Below are 27,612 nucleotides of genomic sequence, written 5' to 3'. Positions count from 1 at the left end.
TTTCAGGAACTTAGTATTAACCTTTAGCGTAAGTCCAGAAAAGACAAAGGCAGTCGAGCAAAGTGTGCTCTTCAGGCAGAAGTGGAAACTGGCGCTGCGAACCAAAACTTGAACCACCCCGCGGGCACTGATTTGAAGACTCTGAAAGACAAGTTTGGCTGCGAGACGCGCCTGCCTCCAAGGGGTGGGGCCGCAGCACCCAGGGCGGGGTTTCCTCCAGGCCCACGCCGCCTCCGCCGGCCACGTGACCCGCGGTGTTGTGGTCCGGCCCGCGTGGGTGGCGGGAGCGGCGGGAGGGCGGGGGCGAGGAGGGGCGCGTCACGTGACGGGGTTTAAATCTCCCGCAGCCCGAGCCGCGGGGGCGCCAGTGCCGCGAGTCGAGCGGGAGCAGAGGAGGCGAGGGAGGAGGGCCAGAGAGGCGGTTGAAAGATGGCGGACGAGGCGGCGCTCGCCCTTCAGCCCGGAGGCTCCCCCTCGGTAGTGGCGGCTGAGAGGGAGGCCCCGTCGCCGCCTACTGGGGAGCCGCTCCGCAAGAGGCCGCGAAGAGACGGCCCCGGCGTCGGGCGGGGCCCGGGCGAGCCCGCTGGGACGGCCCCCGAGCGGGAACTGCCGGCGGCGGCCGGCGGCTGCCCGGCGGCGGCAGCGGCGCTGTGGCGGGAGGCCCAGGTGGCGGCGGCGGCGGCGGCGGCCGGAGAAGGAGACAATGGGCCGGGCTTACAGGGCCTATCCCGGGAGGCGCCACCGGCCGACGACTTCTACGACGACGACGACGACGAGGGCGAGGAGGAGGAAGAGGCGGCGGCGGCGGCTATTGGGTACCGAGGTGCGCAGGGCGCGGGCGGCCGAGACTGCGCATCCCCCCTCCTCCTCCCAGGGCCCCTCCTGGTGTCGGGTGGTGGAGTCTCGGGTGGCTTGGGGGTTCGGGCCTGGCTCTGTGGCGTCCCACTGCCGACCTGGGCCTTCTTCAGCCGCGCGCCTGCGGGGCTGAGGGCCGGGGTGCCGGAGCGGCCCGCGGACTCGCTCCCTCCCCTGCTCTCTACCTCCCCCCTTCCTCCCCGCGGCCCGCCCCAGCGGCCTCGCGTTTTGCGCAGCCGCGGGGCGAGCTACCCTCGCTGTCGATTTTAAAATAAGTTTTTCTCCCCTCCTACTCCTTTAGCCTATTGCTTTTGTTAAATGTCCTTCTCTTCTCCGCCCCTCCCTGTCCCGCACACTTCAACCTGCAACTTTTTGACTGTCCCTTGCGCCAGCCTTTTGTCGTTGCCGTGGCAAACTGACACCTGCGAAATTTGTTGGGGTTTTTTGGAGGGACTTTATTTTTAAACTTGTTTTAAATTTTAAAGAGCATAGTTGTTTATAAAGACATTACCCTTCTGTGGTGCAATTAATAGTGGGCGTAGGAGAGTAATAGTTTTTTAGACTACTTTGCCGTGAATAGTGTTTTTCCTCTAACCGTGTTCTTACAGTGGTTTTTACATTAACTGTCTTCGTGTGTGTATATGTAACCCTGAAACACGAATTCACATTTTTCTGACATGCTAAAGTAGGTGTGATATTTGTGTGTCTCGTCATTCTTAAGTGTTTTTTCAGTTTTTATCTAGACAGATGTGACTCTCTATTATTTGTACCAATAAATCCAATCAGTGGACCATTTGACCATATGTAAAGATAACGTGTGCCTTAGGACTGGATTAGAAAAACGACACTGTTTTCAAGAAACATAGTTTAATAAGGGAAACAAACAATGCAAAGGTACCTTTGCAGATTTAGCATTATGTAAGAGAAGTGCAAGTTGCCATAGCTGTATTTGCATGACTTTTTGGGTAAATTTTTATTTGGTAAGTTTTATGAACCATTATTTGTGATCGATAAATTCAGTTAAGGTTGCTACTTTTTCTGTTTTGATTAAGAATTAATTTATTTCTAGATTTTGATGAAACTTAAGCTTCTGAGCAGAATCCCCAAAGAGGATATACTGTTCCTGTGAACGGTGTGAGTTGATCCAGTAGACATTTTTTACCTGGGCAGTATGAGTAAATGTTAAGTGCTTTATTCACTGGAAATTGTTACATCACAATAATTATAGAGCTTCATAATTTTAGATGCAGATTGTTTCCGCAACCTTGAGTTACCTTTGGTTTCTTTTGCAGATAACCTTCTGTTTGGTGATGAAATCATCACCAATGGTTTTCATTCATGTGAAAGTGACGAAGATGATAGAGCCTCGCATGCGAGTTCTAGTGACTGGACTCCAAGACCTCGGATAGGTATGGTTTCACAGTTTAAGAGCTGTCTTTTCTCTGGTATTGTCTTTTTATGTCGACGAAAAATATATTTCTTTCTTCTCTTATCGTCTTGTGATGAGGTTCTTAGGTGTTTACTGAGATTTAATGTCAGCTTGGTTTTAGGGAAAGTCTAGTACTTTGTTCTGTTCTGTTTTTGTTCAACAGCATGGGCCCATGGAAGCTGGCTTGTGTTATTTCTCAAAAACCAGGTCCTTTCCGCTTGTACCCTCCATGTGGAATGGTCATCCTCCAAAGTATCTTGCTTCCTTCTTCATATCCTATAATTTTTCTTCTTAACTCTTACCACTTGACAGTTTCTGTATATAACTTTTATTGCTGTATTAGAATATAAAGTCCCTGGGGGCCAGCGATTTCTGACTGTTTTGTATACTGTTTAGTCAGTGCCTGGAAAAGTTAGCCCTCAGTAAATATTAAGTATTTTGATGAAATGGAAAAGTATTTTGAAGTAGAGAACACTATGAGGTTTTTATATCAAAGTAGTAACATGACTATCTCAAAATATTCTTTTTTTTAATATGCTCTTTTTCCAGAAATGCCTTGACTATTTAAAGATAGTGATGATTAGTTTCTCTTTAGTGTTTATATTGACTGTATTTTTGGTTTTCTTAAGCTAGGAACTGATTAAGAATTTAGGGCAAAGAATTATTAAAGCTCAGAACATTAGCATTGTACACATCATTGCAGAGACTGGTTAAGATTAAATTGAAGATTGTTACTGGGAAAATTTTAAAGACAGTAGTTAAGTATAGATTTCATTTTCTTTGTGTTTTTAATGATAAATAGCGTGGGCTTTCATGATGGGTAAGATCTTTATTGACTTGCAGAACCCTTTTGTACGTCTGTTGTATTTAAGTTATATTTTTTTAGGTTTTAACCAGAGAAATCTAGTTCTAGTAGTAAATTCACTTGACTCTTGCACATGTTGTTTAGTCAGTAAGTTTCTTCTGATTCCACCTCATGAACTGTAGCTGACCAGGTTCCTCTGTCCCTGGGATTTCCCAGGCAATAATGCTGGATTGGGTTGCCATTTCATTTTCCAGGGGATCTTCTCTACGCAGGGATGGAACTAGGGCCTCGTCCATTGAAGGTCGATGGATTCTTTACCACTGAGCCACCGGGGAATCCCTTTAAAATACATACCTGGCATCTTATAGCTCAGGGGACAGGATATATAGCATTGGCTCTGAGTCTCAGCTCCTGATTTCATTGGGATATATAACATTAGCTTTGAAGATGTTCTGAATGAAACACCTTTGCAGTGCCTTTTTTTTTTACTTTACAAAACAGCCTTAAGGATTGCTAATTAACTACTTCAGAAAATAAATGAGATTTTGAACGACTTGGAGTGGATTGATCTAGTTCTTTTCCCTTTTAATATAGGTCCATATACTTTTGTTCAGCAACATCTCATGATTGGCACAGATCCTCGAACAATTCTTAAAGATTTACTACCAGAAACAATTCCTCCACCTGAATTGGATGATATGACGCTGTGGCAGATTGTTATTAATATCCTTTCAGAACCACCAAAAAGGAAAAAAAGGAAAGATATTAATACAATTGAAGATGCTGTGAAATTACTGCAAGAGTGCAAAAAAATTATAGTTCTAACTGGAGCTGGGGTATGTAAGATGGATGAGAATACTAGTAAAAGGGGGAAGGTGTGTATTTTCTCTTCAGCCTTGTCCTAGTCAGAAACGCATTTCTGGTATAGAAGTTATCCTTATATGATAATGGGCATTTGTGTTTGGAAACTGCTAAAAAGTGAGTGCAGCAGCAGTTACTAAATTGGTTCAGGATTTTTTAAACTTCTTAGTAACCTTAAAAAAGATGCCCTTCTGTTGATTGACACAGTAGGTAAGTGGGATTAAGGTAAGATTTTTACCTGCTTTATTATACCACAACTCCTCAAGAAGATGCAGGGAATTCTGCGTGCGTTACAGTGTCAGGGCCTAATGATAAAAATTGGTTGTTTGCTCAGCCTTCATGGAGAAACTAGGAACCTCATATGTATGTATTGGTAAGTGGAGAACTTAGTGTAGGAAAGGTAACAGATTCCTACCTCTCCTCCATTTTTTTTTTCCCCAATTACATAGAAGTTTTTTTTAACGTGAGATAGGGCACCATAAACAGAAGTGGAATACAGATAGCAGATTGAAAAAAAAAAGCACCATGTTTGACTTACAAAGGATTATTTCTCTAATGTACAGCTAGCTTCAATTGATTGAAAATAACAATAATACAATGGAAAAAAGGCAAAGACCATAGACAAACAAGATGGTTTGCAAATGATTATAAAAGAGGCTCAATATCAGTACTCAGTGAATGCAAATTAAGTATTAGTGAGTTTTCACATTTTCACCCATCAGCTTACTAAATTTTAAATGTTGATAACACACACTGTTACAATGTGGAGCATTGTAAGCATTCTTATACATTGTCTCTCCTCCATTTTAAATTAAGATGATGTGATTGTGGTGGCTTGACATTTTCCATTTGCCCCACTTTCTGTCTCAATTAACTAGTTACTTAGGCTATTTCATATTGTGTGTTGAATACAGAATATGTTACATGGAAGTGACAGAACAGTTTTTGGAGTAAAGTTGAGTCCTGCTTTCTGACCTGTTGAGTTCAGGGAGAGTGTTATTTAACATTAGATGATCGTGATGAATAGGTATGTTTTGCTTCCCCAGTGTGACTTAGACGTTTGGTTTTTGCCCTGAGACCAAAATGGCGTAAACGCAGACAAGATTGTGAAATAGATAACTTCTGAAATCCCAACTTGAAATTGTCAAGGTTTATTTGTGGAAAAAGCACAGAATCTAAATTTGTTCTTCAAAATTAAAAATTGCAATATTGTACAGCATAGTTTTTTAAGGGAAATTAAGAAATTTAGTGTTTCTGAAGTAATAGAACCCTGATTTAGATGAGGGATTTTTTTTTTGGAAATACTTGACTGACTGAAACTCTTTCCCGCTTTCTAGTTAAAATAATTTGAAATGGTTTACTTCCTTCCCAGTCAAGTTGGAATTGCTTTAATTTGTTGGTTAAATGCTTATAAAGGTTTAAAGTTACCCTTACCCCCTTATGAATTATCCACTTATGAATTCCTTACCCCCTTATGAAGGGAATATTGGTGGACTTAATTACACTGGTTTTCTGAGTATTTTATTTCTATTAGAAATTAAACTAAGGCAGTATCTGTATTCCCCAGAAGTTTCAAACTAAAAATATTTTTCAACTCTTCCCTAATTGTGTGATAAGAGGACTAGTGATTATTAAGGTAGCAGTAGAAGATTTAATTGTGCAAATTATGCCATGCGTATTTCAGGTTTCTGTTTCTTGTGGAATACCTGACTTCAGGTCAAGAGACGGTATTTATGCTCGCCTTGCAATAGACTTTCCAGACCTTCCAGATCCTCAAGCAATGTTTGATATTGAATATTTCAGAAAAGATCCAAGACCATTCTTCAAGTTTGCAAAGGTACTACGAACTTTTCTAGCTGTTTCTTTGTCCTCCTGTCATGAAAAATTATTTTGAATGGCTGTCTAGTAAATTGAATACTAGTACTGTGGTGGAGTGAAATCACTGAAGTCAAAATCATTTTAGTCAGAAATCCTTTCTTCCCCATAGGGACTATCATTTGCCTTTCTTTATTTTATGATTGTGCTTATTATCAAAGAAGAGCCTATTTCATATTTCTCCGGTTTACACTTCACTTTACATTGTCCAGGCTTTTTTTAGAGATTAGTAGATCATATAAATGGAGAAGGCAATGGCAGCCCACTCCAGTACTCTTGCCTGGAAAATCCCATGGACGGAGGAGCCAGGGGGTGCAGTCCCTGGGGTCGCTAAGAGTCGGACACGACTGAGCAACTTCACTTTCACTTTTTACTTTCATGCATTCGAGAAGGAAATTGCAACCCACTCCAGTGTTGTTGCCTGGAGAATCCCAGGGATGGGGGAGCCTGGTGGGCTGCCGTCTATGGGGTCGCACAGAGTTGGACACTACTGAAGCAACTTAGCAGCAGCAGCTGCTGATCATGTAAAAGTAACACCGCTGTTTTGATATTGAATTTTTTTTTTTAATATTTACTTGGCTCTGCAGGGTCTTAGTTGTGGCACGAAGGATCTTCCTTCGATCTTTAGTTGCAGCACACAAACTCTTAGTTGTGGCATGTGGGATCTAGTTCCCTGATCAGGGATCGAACACCGGCCCCCTGCATTGGGAATGCGGAGTCTTAGCCACTGAACCACCAGGGAGATTCCCTGTTTTGATATTGAATATTTTTTATGGATCACAAAGATTATAACATCTGCTCAGTATGTTTTATAGTATGAGGAGATATGCCTGTGATTGGGGTGGAGAAGGTTCTTAGATTGCGTTTTAGTCAGGGTTGATTCTGCTCTAGAGTATGTAGAGCTGCTGTGTCCAGTTCAGAAGCCATTTGCCATGTGGGGCTATTGAGTACCTAAGTGTTCTATACTGAGATGTTATGTTAACAAGTGTGGAAGACATACCAGGTTTTGGAAACCTAGTATGAAAAACATACAAAATATTTTATTATATATAAAGATTATATGTGTAAATAGCAATACTTTGGTATTGGGTTATAAATTGTGGAAATTTCACATTGTTAATGTGGTTACTAGAAAATATGAATCGTGTATATGATTCAGATGTTTTTATTTGGCAACTGTGGAGTTTAAAGTTTGACATCACAGTCATCCCTTGGTATCTGAGGTGGGGATTGGTTTAAGAGTCCCTCAGATACCAAAATCTGAGGATGCTTAAGTCCTTTATATACAATGGTATTTGCATACAGTCTGTGCACATCCTCACTGTATGCTTTACTTAAGCGTTCACCTCTCAATTTTGGGGGGTGGGGCCACGCTGGCTCTTCACTGCTGCTCAAGGGCTTTCTGGAGTTGTGCCGAGCGGGGACTGCTCCGGGACGCACAGGCTTCTCATTGCTGCTCTTGTTGCAGAGCACAGGCTCTAGGGTGTTTCAGCTTCAGTAGTTGCACCTCATGGGTTTAGTTGCCCCAGCAGCATGTGGGATCTTCCTGGACCAGGGATCGAGTCCATGTCCCCCTGTATTGGCAGGTGGACTCTTAGCCACTGGACCCCACCAGGGAAGCCCCTGCTTCTGTATCCTTAACCTTCACAGATACTGTGAGCTTTTTTGTTTTTACAAATTTGAGGCATAATGGTAACCCTACATCAAGCAAATCTGTAGGTGTCATTTTTCCAACTGCACTTGCTTACATATGTCTCTGTGTCACACACTGGTAATTCACAGTATTTGACTTTTTCATTATTTGTTACAGTGGCCTGAGATCAGTGATCTTTGTTACTACCAAGGATGTAGTGATGGTTAGCATTCTTTTTAGCAATAAAATGTTTTTATTTAAGGAATGTACATTTTTTTGAGATATAATACTATTGCACACTTAATGAATTATAGTATAGTATAAACATAACTTTCTATGAATGGGGAAACCAAAAAAATTCATTTAACTGACTTGATTGGGTTACTTGCTTTTTTGCTGTGGTCTGGAACCAAACTCATGGTGTCTCTGAGGTATGCTTGCATGATGTTAATAGTTACTGGTGCAGTAAATTCAAAATTTGGTAAATTGTTATTGCTAAACTTCAGTATACTTGAGAGGGTCTTTTGTATTACTGATTATTCTTTAATGGGCATAGAAATGAAATGGAATTGAACTTTAATTAAAGGATGACCTCAACTACTTTCAAATCATGTGGTGTGTTTATATAACTATAGGAAAACCTCCTCCAATTTAGAATACATGTGTTAGCTTAAATTGATGGACTATCTTAAATAATTTTGTTTTGTGCAAGTGTGCTTATAAACAGGAATTAGAATAAAATGGGGATATTACATTGGAATTTCTTAGAAAACTATTTACTTGCTAAAACTGAAAACTGAATTTGAAAACTTTGCAGGCTACCAAGAGAAATTTGAATCTTGCCAATAATCAACTTGAAACTTAGAAAACTTTTGAACTTCATATATCAGCAGTGATGATGGTCTATCCTTGAGAATAGACTGCTGGTTCACAGTGAACTGAGCAAATAATGTAAAGTTAGTTTCTATTTATTTTTCTTTGTTACAAGAATGTGAATTTGTGAAGATTTACTGTTTTTTACCTACTGGTGCTAGGGGTACTGCTGCAAGACTTTGAAGACCAGTTACTTGGTTTCTTGAATTGGACTTAGAACACTGGCTCTAGTTATCGGAAATTAACACTTTTTTTTCTGGCCTCACTGTGTGGCCTTTGGGATCTTAGTTCGCTGACCAGGGGTGGAACTCATGCCTCCTGCAGTCTGCTGTGGGAGTGCAGAGTCCTAACCACCAGTTCCCCAAGGGGACTGCACAGGAATGAACTCTTTAAGAAAGCCATCAAGTAACTAGAAATTACTTTGATCTTGTATCTGAGTATAGGAGCTTGATTTACTGGTGCATTGATTTATTTAATGCTCACAAGATTTTTGCTGTAAGTTCTGTGTTCTGAGAGGAAACAAAAAACATGCCCAAACTAACTTCCCAGGTTTTTCAAAACCCTGTCACTTAAGTGTATATTAAATTGCCTAGTGAAGGTAGTAATCTCACACTTGGGGAAAATATGGTAACTGAGAATACAAATAGCAAGGTGAGAAAGAATGTAACCTTTGTTGTCTAATGTACATAATGAGTATTCAGTTTTAGCTTAAACTGGTTTTAGTAGAATATTCTTGTTCATTTATTTTTGGTGCTTTGACAGGGACTTGAACCTCAGATTAAAAATCTGATGCTCTACCAGCTGATCTCTCCAGGCAATTTAAACTGGCTTTGATGTATAAGAATGTACAGGAGCAATTAAGTATTACTCTTACAAAGACAGGTTATAAAAATGCACAGGATAGAAACCTAGACAGGGCAAAAGAGAAAATAAGATCTGAATTGGAGCAAAAATGTTGCTGTGCTGTGCTCCGTCGCTGAGTGATCCAACTCTCTGTGACCCCGTGGACTGTAGCCCACCAGGCTCCTCTGTCCGTGAGATTTCTCAGGCAAGAATACTGGAGTGGGTTGCCATTTCCTACTATAGGGGATCTTCCCCATCCAGGAATCAAACCTGTGTCTCCTGCATTGGCAGATTCTTTGCCACTGAGCCACCTGGGAAGCCCAGAGTAAAAATGGCAGTGTTAATTTGTGACCGTGTACAGATTTTATGGTGCCTGGGAGAAGAAAAAGTTGGGAGAGGCAGCATGTGTCACTTCTCTATGAAAGTTGGAGCTAAACAAATGAATTAATCTTTATAACTGCTACTTATATAAGATTGTTGTTCAGTTCTCACATTAAAAACTACCAAAAGAAAAGCATCTAGTTGCTGAAGTACCGCTTAAAATGAATGGTAATAGGTAAGAGAGATTGAGTTAGAGTCTAAAAATGAATAAATAGGAAAAAGCTGAAGGACAAATAAGAAAGGACAAAGAATGAAGGACAGTGTTCAGAAATTAAGAATGGGGAGGATATGTAAATCTTGTAATATTTTAGTAGATTCCAAAAAGAATACATGAGTAAAATACTCAGAATCTAAAATTTTCTACCAGTTTCTATACTAGGCAGAAAGTTAAAAAAGATGGTTACTTTCTAGTTGTGAGAGAAAATGAATTTAAGTTGATGTGTAGTTGATTTAAAATGGGTTTCAGGTGTATAGCACAGTGATTGAGTTGTGTAACTTTTTTTTTTCCAGATTATTTACATTATAGGTTGTTATAAAATATTGAGTGTAGTTCCCTGTGCTATACAGTAGGTCTTCATAGGCTACCTGTTTCTATTTATTTATTTGTGGCTGTCCTGGGTTTTGTTGCAGCAGGCAGGGGCTGCGCTTCCGTTGTGGCACAGGGGCTGCTCGTGGCTTCCCCTGTCGCAGAGCACAGCGCTGAAGTGCGTGTAGGCTCGGGAGCACTGGGTCAGTAGCTGCGGTGCACGGGCTTAGTTGTTCCACAACACGTGGGCTCTTCCCAGACCAGGAGTCAAACCCATGTCCTCTGCATTGGCAGGCAGATTGTGAACAGTGGACTGCCAGGGAAGCCCCAGCTGTCTGTTTTATATGTAGGAGCGAGTATGTGTTAATCCCAGACTCCTCGTTTATATAACCCCCTTCCCCCTTTGGTAACCACAAGTTTGTTTCTGTGTCTTTGGATCTATTTCTGTTTAGTAAGTAAGTTAGTTATTCTTATTTTTTAAAAGAAGTGATGTTTGATTTTGTCTCTCTCTGTCTGGCTTCACTTTAGTATGATAATCTCTGGGTCCATCCATTTTGGTGCAAATGACATTATTTCATTCTTTTTATGGCTAAATAATATTCCACTGTATATATTTACCACATCTTTATCAGTCATCTGTTGATGGACGTTGTCTCCACGTCTTGGCTGTTGTAAATAGTACTACAGAACATTGGGGTTTCATGTATCTGTTTGAATTATAGTTTTCTCTGGATATATGTCCAGGAGTGGGTTGTAGGATCATGTGTCAGCTCTCTTAGGTTTTTAAGGAAACGCCATAGTGCTTGTACCAATTTACACCAACAATGTAGGGGGGTTCATTTTGAAAGAAAATGAATTTAATAATAAAGCCATGAAAAAAGGAAATATTGTGAATTTAGACCTTTTTGGAAGGAAAGTTTCTCTAGATATATCAAGCCATTAATTGTATATAATGGAGAAGAAACATTTCTTCTAGATTGGGACCTCCAAGTAATGGGAGAGGTGTGTGAAAGAGGTTATTGGTTCATTAGAGCAGTTTCTCAACCTGTTGACAATTTGGGATGGATAATTCTTTGCAGTGAGTACTGTGCACTGTAGGATATTTAGCAGCAACCAATGGCCTCTTCCTATTAAATAGCATTAGCACCCTCTCGTCAGTGTTGACGATCAAAAATGTGTCCAGATGTTGCCAGACGTCTCCTGCAAAATTGCTCCCCGTTTGAGCCACTAGTGTAGCAAGTGTGCCTAGCTATGGCACCACTTTGAGTTCTTCTATTGGAGAACAATTAAGGCCAACATTAAAGCTATATATTCTTGTTTTGAACCATCGTCTTCTTGCATAAGGCTTAAATTGATAATGAATTGTGGCCATGGTTCTCGGGAATCCATGAAAACCAATCCTCCTATATGAGTGGCAGTTATAAAGATTAATTCATTTATCAGGGGCTAATAAATATGAGTGATTTTTATTAAGAGTCAGTGAAGGTGAAACTGAGGTTGTATAGAATAACTTTTTGTTTTTTAAAGGACTGTTTTCAAAGATATAGTTGCTATCCGATATTGAATATGGTGAATGTCCTTTCCCCTCAAGGGATAAAATTCAAGGAAAGGAGAGGGATAAATAACGAACTTCCAAAAATGTATGTTTATTCAGTAAATTGTCACTTTATTGATAGGTACAAACATACCAGATTATGTAGTTACAAGGTTAAGAATCTTAAAACCAGCTCATTTGTAGTGTTTTCCATTCAGTAAACTTTCTGTCAGATACTTGAATACTTGATAACAATCAGTGTTAGTCAGGTGGTTCATCATAGGTTCCATCTATTGTAACTCATCTGGCAAGTGTTCATTTTGGATGTTTCCTGCTTTCTGTTACTAAAAATGTACTGCTGATTGTCCTTTTGGATATGTTTCTAATGTTCTAAATTTCCTGAAAGCAAAATTGCTAATAGTTCTGGGTGAATAAAATGTATTCCCATCAGAAGTGTATTGGAAAGCTAAATTAGCATGCCCATGCCCTTTGCCCCACAGAAAAAGCCTCTCATGATACATTAGTATTGTTGGTTTTTTTTTTTTTTTTTTTAAGAATGTCTGTGTGTTGTGTGTATGGTTTGAAAAGATTGAAACCGTAGAAAACATGTTAGTTGGCCTCTCCCTTCAGTTTTCCTATCTTTAATCTTTCTTAAAGGTTACCATGGTAAAATGTTTCACTGGGTTTCCTTCTAGGGAAAAAAAGAGTAAACCTGTTTGTGTGTGTGTAGTGGGGAGAAATATTATTGTAAGTTGCTAATAGTACTTTAAAAATGACTACTAATAAAATCACACTCTTTTCTCTATATTGCTTTTTTCCCCACTTAATATTCTTGGAAATAGTTTCATAATGGCTCTTAAATATACCTCATTTTAAAGAAAAGTCTGCATAGTATTGTTTGGTAGTTGAACCACAGTATATCTAACCATCTGTTAATGGCTATCTAGAGTTTTTAAGGCAGTTAAAACTAACTGTACTTTTTTTGTTATTAATACTAGCGTAGATGACTGCTTCTTACTACTTGCCATGTGTATATCTTTGAATCGCCTGTTGTTCTTAGTAATTTTTTTTTCCACTGAGATTGTTTTCTTCATACTGATTTGTGAGAACTTTTTTTTTTTTGCAATGCAGAACTTGTGGGATCTTGGTTCCCTGACCAGGCATTGAACCTGGGCCATAGCAGTAAAAGTTGTGTGGAGTCCTAAACACTGGACTGCCAGGAACTTCCCAAGAACATGTATTTTTTAAAAAATTATTTATTTTTGCTTGCACTGGGTCTTTGTTGCTTTCCTCAGACTTTCTGTAGTTGCAGCAAGTAGGGGCTGCTCTTCATCCCAGTGCTCTGGCTTCTCACACGATGGCTTCTCTTGTTGGCAGAGCACACGCTGTAGGTGCCTCGGCCTCAGTGCTTGTGAGCACAGGCTCAGTAGTTGTGCACGGGCTTCGTTGCTCTGTGCCATTTGAAATCTCCCTGGTGTAGGGATTGAACCCATGTGCCTTGCATTGGCAAGTGGATTCTTATCCACTGTGCCATCAAGAAAGTTGTGAGAACATATGTTCTTGAAGAGTGTTGGTGGGTGATTAGAATTTGTCTCCAGTAATGCCATGCAGGATGTGCAATATGAAATATACTTAACTAGATTAGTCTCAGTAGACTCATCTGCAGTACCTAATAGAAATGGTACTTCACCTGAAGAAAAAACAGGGAACATGAAGTTGAGGGGTCAGAAATTGCATAGTGGCTAAGAGCTGCACTTTGGCATCAAAACTGGGTTTGAATGATAGTTCTGCTACTTACTGGCTTTTGTGACTTTTGGTGTTACTTCTGTGCTTTGGTTTTCTCACTTGCAAGATGGGGATATGTATGTCTAGAAAGGAGAATCAACAGATCTTTTCTGTACAGCTCCTGGTAGTAAATGTAACCTGCTTTGTGGGCCACATGGGAACTCTGTCATACTGTGTTCTTTTCCTTTGCAGTCCTTGAAAATGTAAAAATCCAGTCCTCAGCCCAGTCTGCAGCATTATTATAAAGTGCTCCTGTTATACCTGGGACATACATTACGTATTAATGAATAGCTTCACTAATTGAAATTCTCTTAATGTTATGTTAGTACAGGGGCCAGCAAAGTACAGCCTTAGTCCAGATGTGGCCCACTGCCTGTTTACAACTGTGAGCTAAAACTTTTAAATGGATATGAAAAAAAAAATAAAAAGAATAATACTTTACATCATGTGAACATTATATGAAATTCTAGTATCAGTGACTTATAAATAAAGTTTCACTGGAACACAGCCACGCTTATTCGTGGACATGTTGCCTGTGGCTGCTTAACTTTGGTGAGTACTTCTAGTTTCAAGGGGCTTCAGTTAACACCCCTGCCTTTGACTGGATTCTCATTCATGTTGGTAGAAATTGTGAGAAGCAAACAAGCAGAGAGCATCTGGAGAAAAACCATTATTCCTACATGAAAACTCACTATGGCAAAAAATAAGCTTTAGTTTTGGTCACGTTGGTTGCTTGTGGCCAATTACTGGATTGTTTGCACATTTCTGGACATAGCTTATAAAAGCAACTTGTCATTTTAATAGCATTTCAAGCATTTGGTCCCAGCTCTGCTTCCAATCTATTGTAAATGGATTCCTATGGCAATAACAGTGGTCCAACCGACGTGACTGGTTCCTTAATAGGACTTAAGGATGTTCAGATTTAGGATGGCCTGTCTTAGAACATATCCAGAATGTCACAATTCCAACAAGAAGAATTAATGTGTGTTTTATCTGAAAGTTGTATTTCCTGCCAGCCAATTAGGTTTTTTTTTTATCTGTTTTTTTGGTCTGTGCTGGATCTTCATTGCTGCATGCAGGCTTTCTCTAGTTGTGGCAAGTGGAGGCTACTCTTTATGGTGCCTCTCACTGGTGGCTTCTCTTGTTTGGGAGCACAAACTCTTGGGTGCTCAGGCCTCAGTAAGTTGTGGCATGTGAGCTCAGTAGTTGCGGCTGTCAGACTTCTGGAGCACCGGCTCAGTAGTTGCGGTGCATGGGCCTAGTTGCCACATGGCATCTGGGATCTTCCTGGACCAGGGATTGAACCCATGTCTTCTACATTGGCAGGTGGATTCTTTATCACTGAGCCACCAGAGAAGCCCTTGATTGGATTTTTAACAAATTTTCCTTGTTAAGGGGTTGGTTGGGAGCTTAGAACATTTAAATTGTAATTTCTTAACAACTTTTCGTACTGTCTGTTGAAATAGTGGCATCTCAAACTTTGGTGAGTCCTTATTTAGGGGTAGTTCTGTTAAAACAGTCCTTTCAGAGTAAATTTTTCTCATTATTTCAGATTATATCCCTTAGTTGGAATGCAGTACTTAAATCTAGTGATTCAGACATGGTCCACTGCATATTTGGAAGAAAATAGACAAAGTTTCAAATAACCATTAAATGTAAGCTTACAAAATAAAACAGACCTTTCATAAATTACTCCAAACTACAGGAATTGATTTGTAAATCTAAGTACTGAATTACCCTGAATTGTTAGTGGGTTGGACATGAAGGGAAACTGGAGTACAGAGCTGAATCTAGTATCCCACAAATTTTTGTTATTTTTTTTTTTAACAGTTCTAGTTTATTAAATTCTTTCATGAAAAGTCTCCACAGTCACCACAGATAAGTCACTGCAGAAGCTTTACTCCTTTTTGCCAGCACCAGCATTGGCCTCTGCAGTCTCCCTGACTTTCTTCATTCTGTCCTAGCCTTCCTTTCGCTGTCTTCTTGAGATGTTTTTCTCTTCCTCCAGTCCATGTCTTGCAAGCCTGTGTTTGGGCTCATTCTTATTCCCATAATCCCAGGAATTGAAAATCATGCTAAAGCCATTTGTCTTGCCATCACCAAAATGGGTTCTGAATCCAAATACAAGGGTGACGTCTGGTATGGTCTTGTACGTTTTGGCTAGTTTTTTTTTTTTTTCTGAATTTCTGTCTTGGGTACTATTTCCTACCCATGGTGAAGATCATCGATGACCATTTGTTTCTACTGAAGTAATCAGTTGGTCATAAACTTTCTACTCAGGATAGTTACTGTGTCGTTCATCATCTTCAAGCAGTCAGAGGGGAGAAGAGCTAGTGTCTCACAGGATTTTGTTCTTCTTAATCCTTACCTTTTAAAAAGGGTGGGCAATAACACACATGCAACTTCCTTCTGTGGGGTGGAGTCCTGGTACTCTTGCTGCTGCTCAGCCTTGCTCTGAAGGTAGGCAGCCGTTTGTTCTTGTAGTGCTGGCATGCTATTAGCACTTCCCTGACTACTGTTCTGTCCGTTGCCTAGAATATTGTATTTGTTAAAAAAAAAATCCTAACAGCTATTTCTAGAGGGGAGATTTATAAGGTGCTGGTATTAGAACAAAGTAATCTGATGAGAAAACAGTGGTTAATAGAGCATAACCTAGTTGTCCAAACATAATGTGACATAATGTTTTTTTATAAACATTAGCTTTAATAAACTCTTCACTTGTTACTTCTTTCTATATGCATTGTCTTTTTGAATTGCAGAGTTCATGAACTTTATGATAAAAATTTGGGAGGCAGAATTCTTGGGTTTTGTGTATGTAACATTTTCAGCAGCATATGGTCATATATGTGATAGACCTTATTATGAGATTTATAATGAGATATGCCTATTATTCTCACCTAAAGGGTATCTTGGTAGACTGTTTTTTAAACTTGAAATATTAAGTAAGTTAAAAGTTAAAGTCATGTAGAATCTTTACTATTAAACTTTTTGTATAATATCAGAATTGAAGACTCCAACCCCCTTCCCAGTTTTATAGCTTGTTTCTATCCTTCCTGACTTGTTTAAATGAAAGTACCTATGCTTTGCATATAATTCCCATTTTTGCTTCTTTACAAAACAACAAAAACAAAACTATACACATTGGTGACTAACTTGACTTTTTTCACATGTCATGGGCCATCTTGCAGGTCACTCCCTTATTCATCTCAATGGCTGCACAGTCCACTCTTCCGGATGTACCATAGTTATACAGCCAGTCCTCTGTTGGTGGACATATGGTTGTATCTAGTTTTTTGCTAGCACTTCAATAGGTTAGAGGCGGTAATGAATGGTAAGGAAGTAGGTAGAAGTACTACTTCGATTAAAAAGTAGAGAAGAAACTTCCTTTGCCATAGTCACTTACTAAATGAAATTTAATAAAAACACTGTCAAAAGTTGAGAGGACCAAAATTGATACTTTTTTTCTGATCTTTTTGCCATGTGTATATCTGAATTCTTTGTTTTTAAAGAAGAAACAGCATTGAAGCATTATTTGGGGGGAAAAACACACACACAAAATCCAGCAACTCAGCATTCATGAGCAGCCCTAGACTATGCCAGTATGTGCCTGTGCAGTGGAAGGAAAGCAAGTTTGGTAAGGAATTAAAACTTTAGCTTTAAACTTCCAACAGGTTGATATTTATAATGAATGATGAATCAAAAATTTTAAATATTATGTTGACAGTGCCTTTTTTAGTTTTAAAAAAGTCACCATATCTTTGGTATTTTTTATTTCAATATAAACTTTTCCCCTTTTCCTTTACAAAAAAAAAAATCTGAATTTGCAGCCAACAAAAATTAGATATATATTAAGGTATGTATTTGTTCTGACTTTTATTAAAATATCAACATTTATAAGAGATGTTTGCAGGTCGATTTTTATCCTTTTCGAGAGGCCATGTTCACTAATTGCTGAGTTTTATTTATATTATAGCAAAAATCCTTTTGTGTGTGTTGCATCCATCTAGATGCTTTGAGATTGTCATGTATTGTTTTCTAATTATCATTGGTAGTTTTTTGTTGTTGTTAAACCTAAACCTGTGACATGGTTAACACTTAATGTTTTTTCTGCTTTTTGCATTATCTAGGAAATATATCCTGGACAATTCCAACCATCTCTTTGTCACAAATTCATAGCCTTGTCTGATAAGGAAGGAAAACTACTTCGCAACTATACTCAGAACATAGATACACTGGAGCAGGTTGCAGGAATCCAAAGGATAATTCAGTGTCATGGTTAGTAAACTTCAGAATTGCTTTTCCCGTTATTAGTTTTGTAGGAAAAAGTAGGATTAGTAAGTAGGCTGTCATTTAGGAATGGCGATTAAGCCTTATCATTTAATCATGTTACCTGATCAGGTGCAGATAAGGAAAGTAGACTGCAAAAATACGAAACCTGAAATACTGGCCTCAACTCTTTTTTTTTTTTTTTTTGGGCCTCAACTCTTAATTGTGTCAAGTGTCAGATATTAATTTGGATTTCAAAAGATGTAGCAGTTGTGTACATTCAAGTTTCAAGTAGTGTGCTTAGTCATGTGCGACCCTTTGCAACTCTGGATTGTAGCCCACCAGGCTCCTCTGTCCATGGGATTTTTCAGGCAAGAATACTGGAGTGGGTTGTCATCTCCTTCTCCAGAGGATCTTCATGACCTAGAGATTGAACCCACATTTCCTGCATTGCAGGTGGATTCTTTACCCACTGAGTCATCAGGGAAGCCTATTACATTCTTTTAAATAACCTTTTTTATTACAAAAGTGATATTAGTTATGGATGAAAAAAACATGGCATCTTGAGGAAATCAAGGGAACTGCTGATTCGGTCAGATATACAGGATTCAGAAATTTGAAGACTTTAAAACAAGTTTGAATAGACTTTTATTGTATCTAAACTGTTCCTGAAACAAAACTGTTAAGCTAATACAATGGTAACCTTCCACATCTGCAGTTTTAGTTCTGGAGGAGTTGGTTATTTTATTAAAAGAGTAGCTTTAGGGGAAGGGTCATTATATCAAGATCTCTTTTGTGGAAGCTCTTAAAATTTCTAAAGTCTCCAGCTTTTCTAGTTTCAGATTTAATTATAACTTATTTAAGAAATGGAAAAACTTCTTTAATAAAACGTGTATTTGTTGGTTGTTTTTAGGTTCCTTTGCAACAGCATCTTGCCTGATTTGTAAATATAAAGTTGACTGTGAAGCTGTACGAGGAGATATTTTCAATCAGGTAATTTGTCACCCATATCTTAGGATTTGTGCTTTTCTCTGATCTGTTTCTTTTGCCTCAAACCTTTTCCCCCCCTGAAAGTATTTATGTGGTACAGAAACATCCATGACTATGGGGGATTACAGAGAAGTACCTAAAAACCTTTCATTACCTTAAGTTGAAAACATCGCTTCATAATCTTTTTTAAAAAGTATTTATTTGACTGCGACAGGTCTTAGTTGTGGATCTTTGTGCAGGATATTTGTTGCAGCATGTGGGATTTTCCCTGGACAGAGGTGGAACCTGGGCCCCTGCGGTGGGAGGGCAGAGTCTTAGCCACTGGACCATCAAAGTCGTCCTCATGATCAGTTTTGAATGATGAAATTGACTTCTTAAACATTACAAAATATTTCATGTATGCTCATTACCAAAAAAATTTTAAGAAGATAATAGTAGAGAATAAAAGGCATCCAGAAATAAAACTCAGTGTGCTTAGCTGTATATAAAATCATAAAATTATGAGAAGATAACATATTAGAATGGAATTGTATTTTACAAACTCACTACTTTTTAAAATTTTACTTTGGCTGCGCACAGACCGTCTCTAGTTGCAGTGAGCAGGGCTCCTGTTTGTGGAGTGCGGGCTCCTCACTGGAGACTCCTCTTCCTGCATGGCTGTGTGTGCCTAGGTGCCCCGCGGCCTGTGATCTTCCTGGACCGGGAGTCAAACCCATGTCCTCTGCGCTGACAGGTGGATCCTTAACCACCTGACTACCAGGAAGTCCCAAACTTCTATTTTTTTAAAGGTTAAGACTCATGTACATGTATACACATGTTGCTTTTTCCTCTTAATTTTCTTTAATGTCAAATGTGAATCTATACAGATATTAGCAGCAGATAATAGCACAACTGTATTTCATTGTATGTTAGTGAAATAAGTGGGGGGGTCATTTATAGTTGGTGTTTAGGTTTTATCCAGTTTTTCTGTTTTGATAAATTTGAAATGATTTCTTGCTAAGTGTGGAAATGTTCATTATTCTAACTTGGACTTGGCGTTCTCTTTCCCTCCTCAACCAAAACCTGGAACACATAGGTAGTTCCTCGATGTCCTAGATGCCCAGCTGATGAACCGCTTGCTATCATGAAACCAGAGATTGTCTTTTTTGGTGAAAATTTACCAGAACAGTTTCATAGAGCCATGAAGTATGACAAAGATGAAGTTGATCTTCTCATTGTTATTGGATCTTCCCTGAAAGTAAGACCGGTAGCACTAATTCCAAGTAAGTTGGTAATGATTTCTAGAGAACCATTTCTGTATATTTTGCCATGTGTTGTGGGTATGTAGAGTGTACCCCAGTGATCTGTTTTTCATTAAGAGTGGTAAAGAGCCAAACTTTAGTTTTTAATGGTGACATATTCTTGTTCATGAAGATTGATTAATCTGAAATTTCAATGGGAATAGAGGGTTTTCAAAACAGAAGTAATAACAAAGGGAAATAGTTCAAAGTAACTTTTCAATGGGATGTGTTTTTAATGCGGTAGGAGTTCACATCAACTAATTTACATATACATGGGAAACATGAAAAATAATCTATTTTAATCTTAATTTGAGCCTGTTGCTAATGTTTCACATTCTAGTAAGTTCAGATGTATAGCTTGATATTGTCTAAGTACTCATGTAAGATAGAATTTTGGGACTCAAAATGATTGTTTTTGTAAGAACAGTCATAAGCATTATATGCAGATCAGCTCTAACCAAAAGGGTGTTCATGTGTATAAAAATGCTCAAATACAACTGAATTCCCTGTTGAATATTTCAGGAAATTTCAGGGTTAAAGAAATATCTCAGGAATATTTCTTTAACCCATGCTCCTATGCTACATTTTTTCTCCCTCTAGTGAGCAAGCAAGGGGGAGGAAGATAGAGGGGCTAATTCACCTGTGCCATAAAAGTGAGGGAAGGGGCAGCGGAGAAAATATCAAACCCTTAACGAGAGAATTAGACCCTCACACCAGCAAATAGGCAGCTACCGTAAACTGCTGCTTTAATAGAAACTATTCATGTAGATTATAGGACAATTTGTAACTAAAAAGAAAATTTAATGTCTAAGCTTAGTTTTGAGTTATTTTTTCTATTTAAACATAGAGCAGAGAACTTCTGACAAACTTTCTGTGGGGTAGTATAATGTGTTGGTGATATTAGGCAAAAGTGGAGAGTAGACTGGTATAAACTTCTACTCTTTATATCAGAAGCCATTTAAGTAGAGAAAACTCTCACCTACTAAGAGCCAAGAACTTTGCATATTATGTCACTTACTCCTCACTGCAATCTTGTGGAGCAGTAGTTACCCTATTATATAGACAGGGAAACTGAACACAGAATGTAAAAGTTTGAGGCAGTTGCCCAGAGGTAATCAAGTGATAGAAGAAATTTTGCTGCTCATTTGTTGACTTAATAGTGTGATGGTATATAATAGCTTGATTAGAGTTGCGTGTCTTTTTTTGGTATTGGGGAGCATTAGATTTTCTTACGGCTTGCAGGAACTTATTTCCCTGAGCAGGAATAGGACCCTGGCCATGGCAGTGAAAGCAGAGTCCTAACCACTGAACTTGCCAGGAAATTCCCTGTTAAGATTTTACATATTGTGTTTGTTTTGGTTTTATAAGTGCACCTCCCTTCTTTTCTCTAATTCTTTATTTTTTCACCCTAATCTTAGGTTCCATACCCCATGAAGTGCCTCAGATATTAATTAATAGGGAACCTTTGCCTCATCTGCATTTTGATGTAGAGCTTCTTGGAGACTGTGACGTAATTATTAATGAACTGTGTCATAGGTTAGGTGGTGAATATGCCAAACTTTGCTGTAACCCTGTGAAGCTTTCAGAAATTACCGAGAAACCTCCTCGAATACAAAAAGAGTTGGCACATTTGTCAGAATTGCCACCCACACCCCTCAATATTTCAGAAGGCTCAAGTTCACCTGAAAGAACTTCACCACCAGATTCTTCAGTGATTGTCACTCTTTTAGACCAAGAAACAAAGAGTAATGTTGATGATCCAGATGTGTCTGAATCAAAAGACTGTGTCACAGAAAAATCACAGGAAGTACAGACTTCTACTAGGAGCACTGAAAGTGTTAATGACCAGTTGGAGAGTCCAGATTTGAAGAATGCTGTCTCCAATACTGGTGAGAAAACTGAAAGAACTTCAGGTGCTGAAACAGTGAGAAGATGCTGGCCGGCTAGACTTGCAAAGGAGCAGATTAGTAAACGCCTTGATGGTAAGAAAGGCTGTTGGGCCGTTTTGAGGGTATAACTATTATTTTTTTTTGTAAATTTATTTTCATTGGAGGCTAATTACTTTCCAGTATTGTAGTGGTTTTTGCCATACATTCACATGAATCGGCCATGGGTGTACTCGTGTCCCACACCCTGAACCCCCCTCCCGCCTCCCTCCCCATCCCACCCCTCAGGGTCATCCCAGTGCACCAGCCCTGAGCACCCAGCCTCATGCATCGAACCTGGACTGGTGATCTGTTTCACATATGGCAATATACATGTTTCAGTGCTATTCTCTCACATCATCCAACCCTTGCTTTCTCCCACAGAGTCCAAAAATCTGTTCTTTACATGAATCTCTTTTTGTGGTCTCGTGTGTAGGGTCATCATGACCATCTTTCTAAATTCCATATATATGTGTTGTTATACTGTATTGGTGTTTTTCTTTCTGACTGACTTCACTCTGTATAATAGGCTCCAGTTTCAATGGAATATTTGCAGGAAGTGAGCAATTTTGGCAACCTAGTTAGTGTGAACTTCATGCAGCTAAATTTTAATAGTTGATTGTGTTTAGAGAAACTGAACTTGAGATTTTAAGCTAGAAAAAGATAAACAGTATCTTCAATAATATGGGGAAGAAATGGTATCCAACAGTGTCCTCTGTACCTTGAGTTTCTCTAGGAGTGAGAAGCATTTAATTGGGGACTACTGAGTGCTCCGCTGTTTCTGCTAAGAGCTTTAGACGGTGAAAATGATCAAGATTTGGGTGCTTACTGAGGGTCAGTGACTTGGCATGTTTTCTGATTTCAGTATCTGATTTCAGTTAGGCAGGAAACTATTACTTCTCAGGTACAGGTGGGAAAATGAGGACCACCGAGGTTAAATCCCCTAAGGACACAACTCCAGTGTAGGAGAGCCAGGTAGATTCCAGCTTCTGTTACCCTGTTGTTTCAGATCTAGGAAAACAGCTGGTTCTTCTCCACTGACTATCAGAAATAGCATCTGCTCTGTTTTGACTCATGGAAAGTCCTTACCAATTTGTATCAACATAGGTGAAATCACTTTCTACCTTTTAAAACCACTTACGCACAAGTATTAACCTATGGTGAAAAACCCTAATTAAGACAGAAAATTGTCCTCTTAGATGCAACAATTTTGTACTGCTTAAAACAGTCTCACTCACCATACATTGTGAAAACTGGCAAGAAATTTTAGGCAAATGTATTACATGTTCATTTGCCATAAATAAATTTTAGTTCAGTTGAATAAGCCTTTGGGTATTTTCCAAACTAGGACTGCAGCAAGTTCTGGAAACACCCATCCAAGCAACTGATATTTGTGTATAATTACAAAAATGGGTGAATGGGAAAAAAATAGGTGAGAATTTTAAAAGGTAGATGCTGCTTAGTGGGCACTAGGTTATAGAAGGCTTAACTGTAAGTTGGTGAAGTCTTCCATGGGGAAAATTAGCAAAAGTATAGAAGAATACTTGTCAATGTGGCAAAAGTCAGAAGTAGAAAAATTGCTGTTGATTGAGTCAGCTAAGTCTGTCGTATACACAGTCTGCTTGTGTGTTGGTCCTTTGTGTCTTGACTCGTTTTTGATCCCATGGACCTGTAGTCCGCCAGGCCCCTCTGCCCATTGCATTCTCCAGGCAGGAACACTAGAGTGAGTTGTCATTTCCTTCTCCAAAGTCTGCTTAGGCACTCACAATATTCTTTGACTCTTTTTTGACAGATGGGTCAAACGTATAAAACTGCCCCAGAAAACAGGTATACCTTGGTTTTCTTCAGCTAATTTAGACCTTTAAAGATACAGGCTTCGGAATTTGATCTACCTCTCATAGTATTTGTGAGCATTTGAAAAGATAACTGATGTAAAGAATATAAAAGTTAACATTTTTAACTGTTTAAACCAAACAACTGGAGTTTACTCATTTTAGTTTGTTGTGAGGTCAGGGCTGAAAAGGAGGAAGTTGGAGCATATAAGAAATAAAATGTGAATATCTTAAAGGTAAGATTGCCAAGAGGACAAAAACAGGTACAGGGTACTTGGACTGAGAAATAGATTGTTCAGTTCTTCAGGGGGCCAGAGCAGAATAAACTGGTTTTTAATAAACCTGTAAAAGGGCAGGACAGCCATGTGCTGGGACCCCTTAGAATTCTGACTGGCTCCTAGGATGTGATTCAGAGGAGATGGTCCTGTTAGAATCACTGGATGTGGTCTGTCAGCAGCTAGAATGCAGGTACTCAACTCCCTTCCCCAATCACTGACACATAATGTGGTTTTCACGCTGCAAAACATGCGGAGTGAGAACTGGGTCAGGACAGGGTCTTAGAAACGCTTGGGGAGGGGGGCGGGAGGGGCATCGGGACGGGGAACACATGTAAATCCATGGCTGATTCATGTCAACGTATGGCAAAGACCACTACAATATTGTAAAGTAATTAGCTTTCAACTAATAAAAATAAATGAAAATATATATATATATATTTAAACCAAAAAAAAAAAAAAGCTTGGAAGTCATTTTGAAGAGAAACTTAAGTATATATTACTCCAGATGAACTATGTAGTAGTCAGCTTTTGTGAATCAGTCTGGGCTCTTATAAGGAACACCCTTAACCTGGGAGAGAGTCACTTTCTGGCTTAGAAGAGAGAGGGGAAGGCTCCTCACCATGAGAGGTCAAATCTTATACTGCGAATGCTAATTTGGGAGGGCTTTGCAAAAGAAAGCTTAATAGTACTTCTCACACTTTAACATGATAGGACTCAGAAAAATAGCTTCTGATTCAGAGGGTGGGTGGTGGCTGGATACTTCATCTCACCAAATCTCAAAGGAGTTGGTTAAGTAAGCTTCGTTGAACATGGCTCTCTACAATTTTTTTTTCATACTTAGCTCATAGGATCTGAAGATTACTTCATACCCAGATGAGGAGATTGAGGCACAGAGATAACACTTCCAATTTGCGAAGTTTATGAGTGGCAGAACTAAGATTTCTACCCAGGACTGAGTGCCTTTATAGCTTGGTTTTGAGAAACTGTATATAACAATAGCCTCTAGTAGTGATACCCAGGTAAAAGGTTAGAACCTACACTTATCCAATCAGACTAAGTCTTAGAAGACTGGAAATAACCCATTTTTCTCCTATTACTGTATTTCAGATAATCAGTATCTGTTTATACCACCAAACCGTTACATTTTCCATGGCGCTGAGGTATATTCAGACTCTGAAGATGATGTCTTATCCTCTAGTTCTTGCGGCAGTAACAGTGATAGTGGAACATGCCAGAGTCCAAGTTTAGAAGAACCCATGGAGGATGAAAGTGAGAATGAAGAATTTTACAATGGTTTGGAAGATGACGCTGATGTTGATGAGAGAGCCGGAGGAACTGTATTTGAAGCTGATGGAGGTGATCAAGAGGCAGTTAATGAAGCTATATCCATGAAACAGGAAGCAACATGCATTAACTATCCATCAAACAAATCATAATGTAGTAATTGTCCAGGTACAGAAATTGTTCCACCAGCATTAGGATCTTTAGCATGTCAAATTGAATGTTTACTTGTGAACTCAATAGAGCAAAGAAACCAGAAAGGTATAATATTTATAGACTGGTAAAACAGATTTCCCCCCAATGGGTAATTTTTAACTCCTTATTTCTGTGCTTATACACTCAAACACTAACTTTTTTTTTAAACAAAGGTACGCAAGTATCTTTAGTCAGCTGTTGGACTAGACTTTCTGTTAAAGGTTCATTTGTATGATACATCGACGTGTATATATAATTTTGTTTTTGCCTAGTGAGTTTCAACATTTCAGAGTTTTCAAAAAGCCATTGGAATGTTAAAGGGAACAGCTTATCTAGACCAAAGAATGGTATTTTCACACTTTTCTTTGTAACATTGAATGGTTTGAAATCCTCAAATCTCTGTTCTGCTAAACATTTGATTCTTTATTAGCACAATTACCTATTTTTAAACACTGGCATTTTCCAAAACTTGTGGCAGCTAACTTTTTAAAAATCTCATGACATGCAATGTGAGAAGGAAGTCAACAATATGTGGGAGAGCACTCAGTTGTCTTTGCTTTCTTAAAATGAGACTTGGTGCTAACAGTTTCAGAAATGTATCGTTCAAATGAAGATGGCTTTTGTACTTCCTGTGGACATGTAGTAATGTCTATATTGGCTCATAAAACTAACTTAAAAAATAAATGCTTTGGAAATGTTTCAGTTGCTTTAGAAACAATAGTACCTGCCTGGGTCCCCTTAGTTTTGAGAATATTTGCCATTGTTGTTTAAATACCTATCACTGTGGTAGAGCTTGCATTGATCCTTTCCACAAGTATTAAACTGCCAATGTCAATCTGCAAAGCCTTTATGAATCAATATAAATGGTACTTCAACTGGGGAGAGTGTAATATTTTGGACTGTTGCCTTTTTTCCCCATTAATGAGAGCAACAGACCCCGATTACGGTTCCAAAGCCAGTGAGTACATGTTTCCTGTTGGGAGGACTTGGTGTAAGAAACACCAAACATACTAGCCTAGTATTATGGAGATGAACGTGATGTAACTTGTAATAGCAGAATAGTTAATGAAACTAGTTCTTATAATATATTTAAAAGCTTAGCCTGCCTTAAAACTAGAGAACAACTTTTTCAGCTGCAGAAGCTTCTAGCCTTTCAACAAAAGTTCATACTTTATAAAATTGCACAGTAACGATTAATTTTCCAGACCTTTCCCCAACATTGCTTTCAAATAAAGAATTTTTATGTTGCTTTAGTATTTATTACAGTTTAACAAGAAGGGTTTGAAATACAGCTGTTCTTGAAGCTTAAAATACCCAGCTAGGACCATTACTGCCAGAGAAAAAAAATTTTATTGAATGACCATTTCCCTACCTAAAAGATGTTTCAATCTGAATTTATTTGACTACACTAAAGAATGCAGTATAATATTTAGTTTTCCATTTGCATGATCTGTGTTTGTGCTATAGATGATATTTTAAATTGAAAAATTTGTTTTAAATTATTTTTACAGTGAAGACTGTTTTCAGCTCTTTTTATATTGTACATAGTCTTTTATGTAATCTACTGGCATATGTTTTGTAGACTGTTTAATGACTGGATATCTTCCTCAAACTTTTGAAATACAAAACCAGTGTTTTATACTTGTACACTGTTTTAAAAGTCTATTAAAATTGTCATTTGACTTTTTTCTGTTAGCTTACATTGTTTAAGGTAAAAACTTTAAAAATTGTGCAGCTTTTGTACAGCTTTGAGGGCTATTAGATGCTACATTTTTTTCCAGTTTATATGCAACAATTAATACTAAAATAGTACTAAAAGTGCTGGTTGTAGTAACTGGTACATCACCAAAACGTTTCAACTGTTCTAGACCAGGAGCCTTCCCCCCTTACTAACCCTGCCTAAGAATAACTGGGAAAGGTTGAAGGCAAGAGGAGGAGGAGGCAGAGGATGAGATCTGAGCAAGCAGCAGACTGCGCACGCTCCGGGAGATACTAGAGGACAAGAGAGGAGCCTGGCGTGCTGAAGTCCGTGGGGTTGCAGAGTTGGATATGAGTCAGCAACTAAAAGAATAGCTAATTGTTGACATGAAACCCTTGACAAAGGACCAGGACTTTGGGATTAGGGGGATGAGGGAATGGTGGAACTGTAGTGAACTCAAGACCCA

General features: G+C 38.9%; 1 protein-coding gene and 1 pseudogene across 2 annotated transcripts; one reads left to right on the top strand and one right to left on the bottom strand.

Annotated features, from left to right (window-relative positions):
• Positions 1 to 333: 333 nt before the first annotated feature.
• On the top strand, positions 334 to 27,126 carry SIRT1 (sirtuin 1). 2 transcript variants are annotated; one of them, XM_043476808.1, is made up of 9 exons: positions 334 to 823; positions 2,148 to 2,264; positions 3,684 to 3,925; positions 5,635 to 5,787; positions 17,528 to 17,675; positions 18,580 to 18,659; positions 19,732 to 19,918; positions 21,355 to 21,918; positions 25,079 to 27,126. In XM_043476808.1, exons 1-9 carry the CDS (start codon positions 430 to 432, stop codon positions 25,405 to 25,407), a joined length of 2,214 nt encoding a protein of 737 aa, XP_043332743.1. In that variant the 5' UTR covers positions 334 to 429; the 3' UTR covers positions 25,408 to 27,126. The 2 variants fall into 2 exon arrangements, with proteins under 2 accessions (XP_043332743.1, XP_043332744.1); XM_043476809.1 differs by lacking the exons at positions 334 to 823; positions 2,148 to 2,264; positions 3,684 to 3,925 and adding an exon at positions 16,910 to 17,034 and having other exon boundaries at positions 5,650 to 5,787.
• Positions 15,298 to 15,701, bottom strand: LOC122446494 (annotated as a pseudogene).
• Positions 27,127 to 27,612: the final 486 nt, after the last annotated feature.

Source organism: Cervus canadensis, chromosome 8, assembly GCF_019320065.1.
Source record: "Cervus canadensis isolate Bull #8, Minnesota chromosome 8, ASM1932006v1, whole genome shotgun sequence".
NCBI lineage: Eukaryota > Metazoa > Chordata > Mammalia > Artiodactyla > Cervidae > Cervus > Cervus canadensis.
Note: the sequence above shows the minus strand (reverse complement) of the source record. Positions and strands in the feature narration are given on the sequence as shown.

What these genes read in the sequence shown, in the direction of transcription:
- SIRT1 (XM_043476808.1), top strand. Translation starts at nt 430, where the DNA reads ATGGCGGACGAGGCGGCGCTCGCCCTTCAGCCCGGAGGCTCCCCCTCG. An exon ending in GGCGGCTATTGGGTACCGAG is followed by an intron (nt 824 to 2,147) that starts GTGCGCAGGGCG and finishes TTTCTTTTGCAG; the next exon opens with ATAACCTTCTGTTTGGTGAT. An exon ending in GACTCCAAGACCTCGGATAG is followed by an intron (nt 2,265 to 3,683) that starts GTATGGTTTCAC and finishes CTTTTAATATAG; the next exon opens with GTCCATATACTTTTGTTCAG.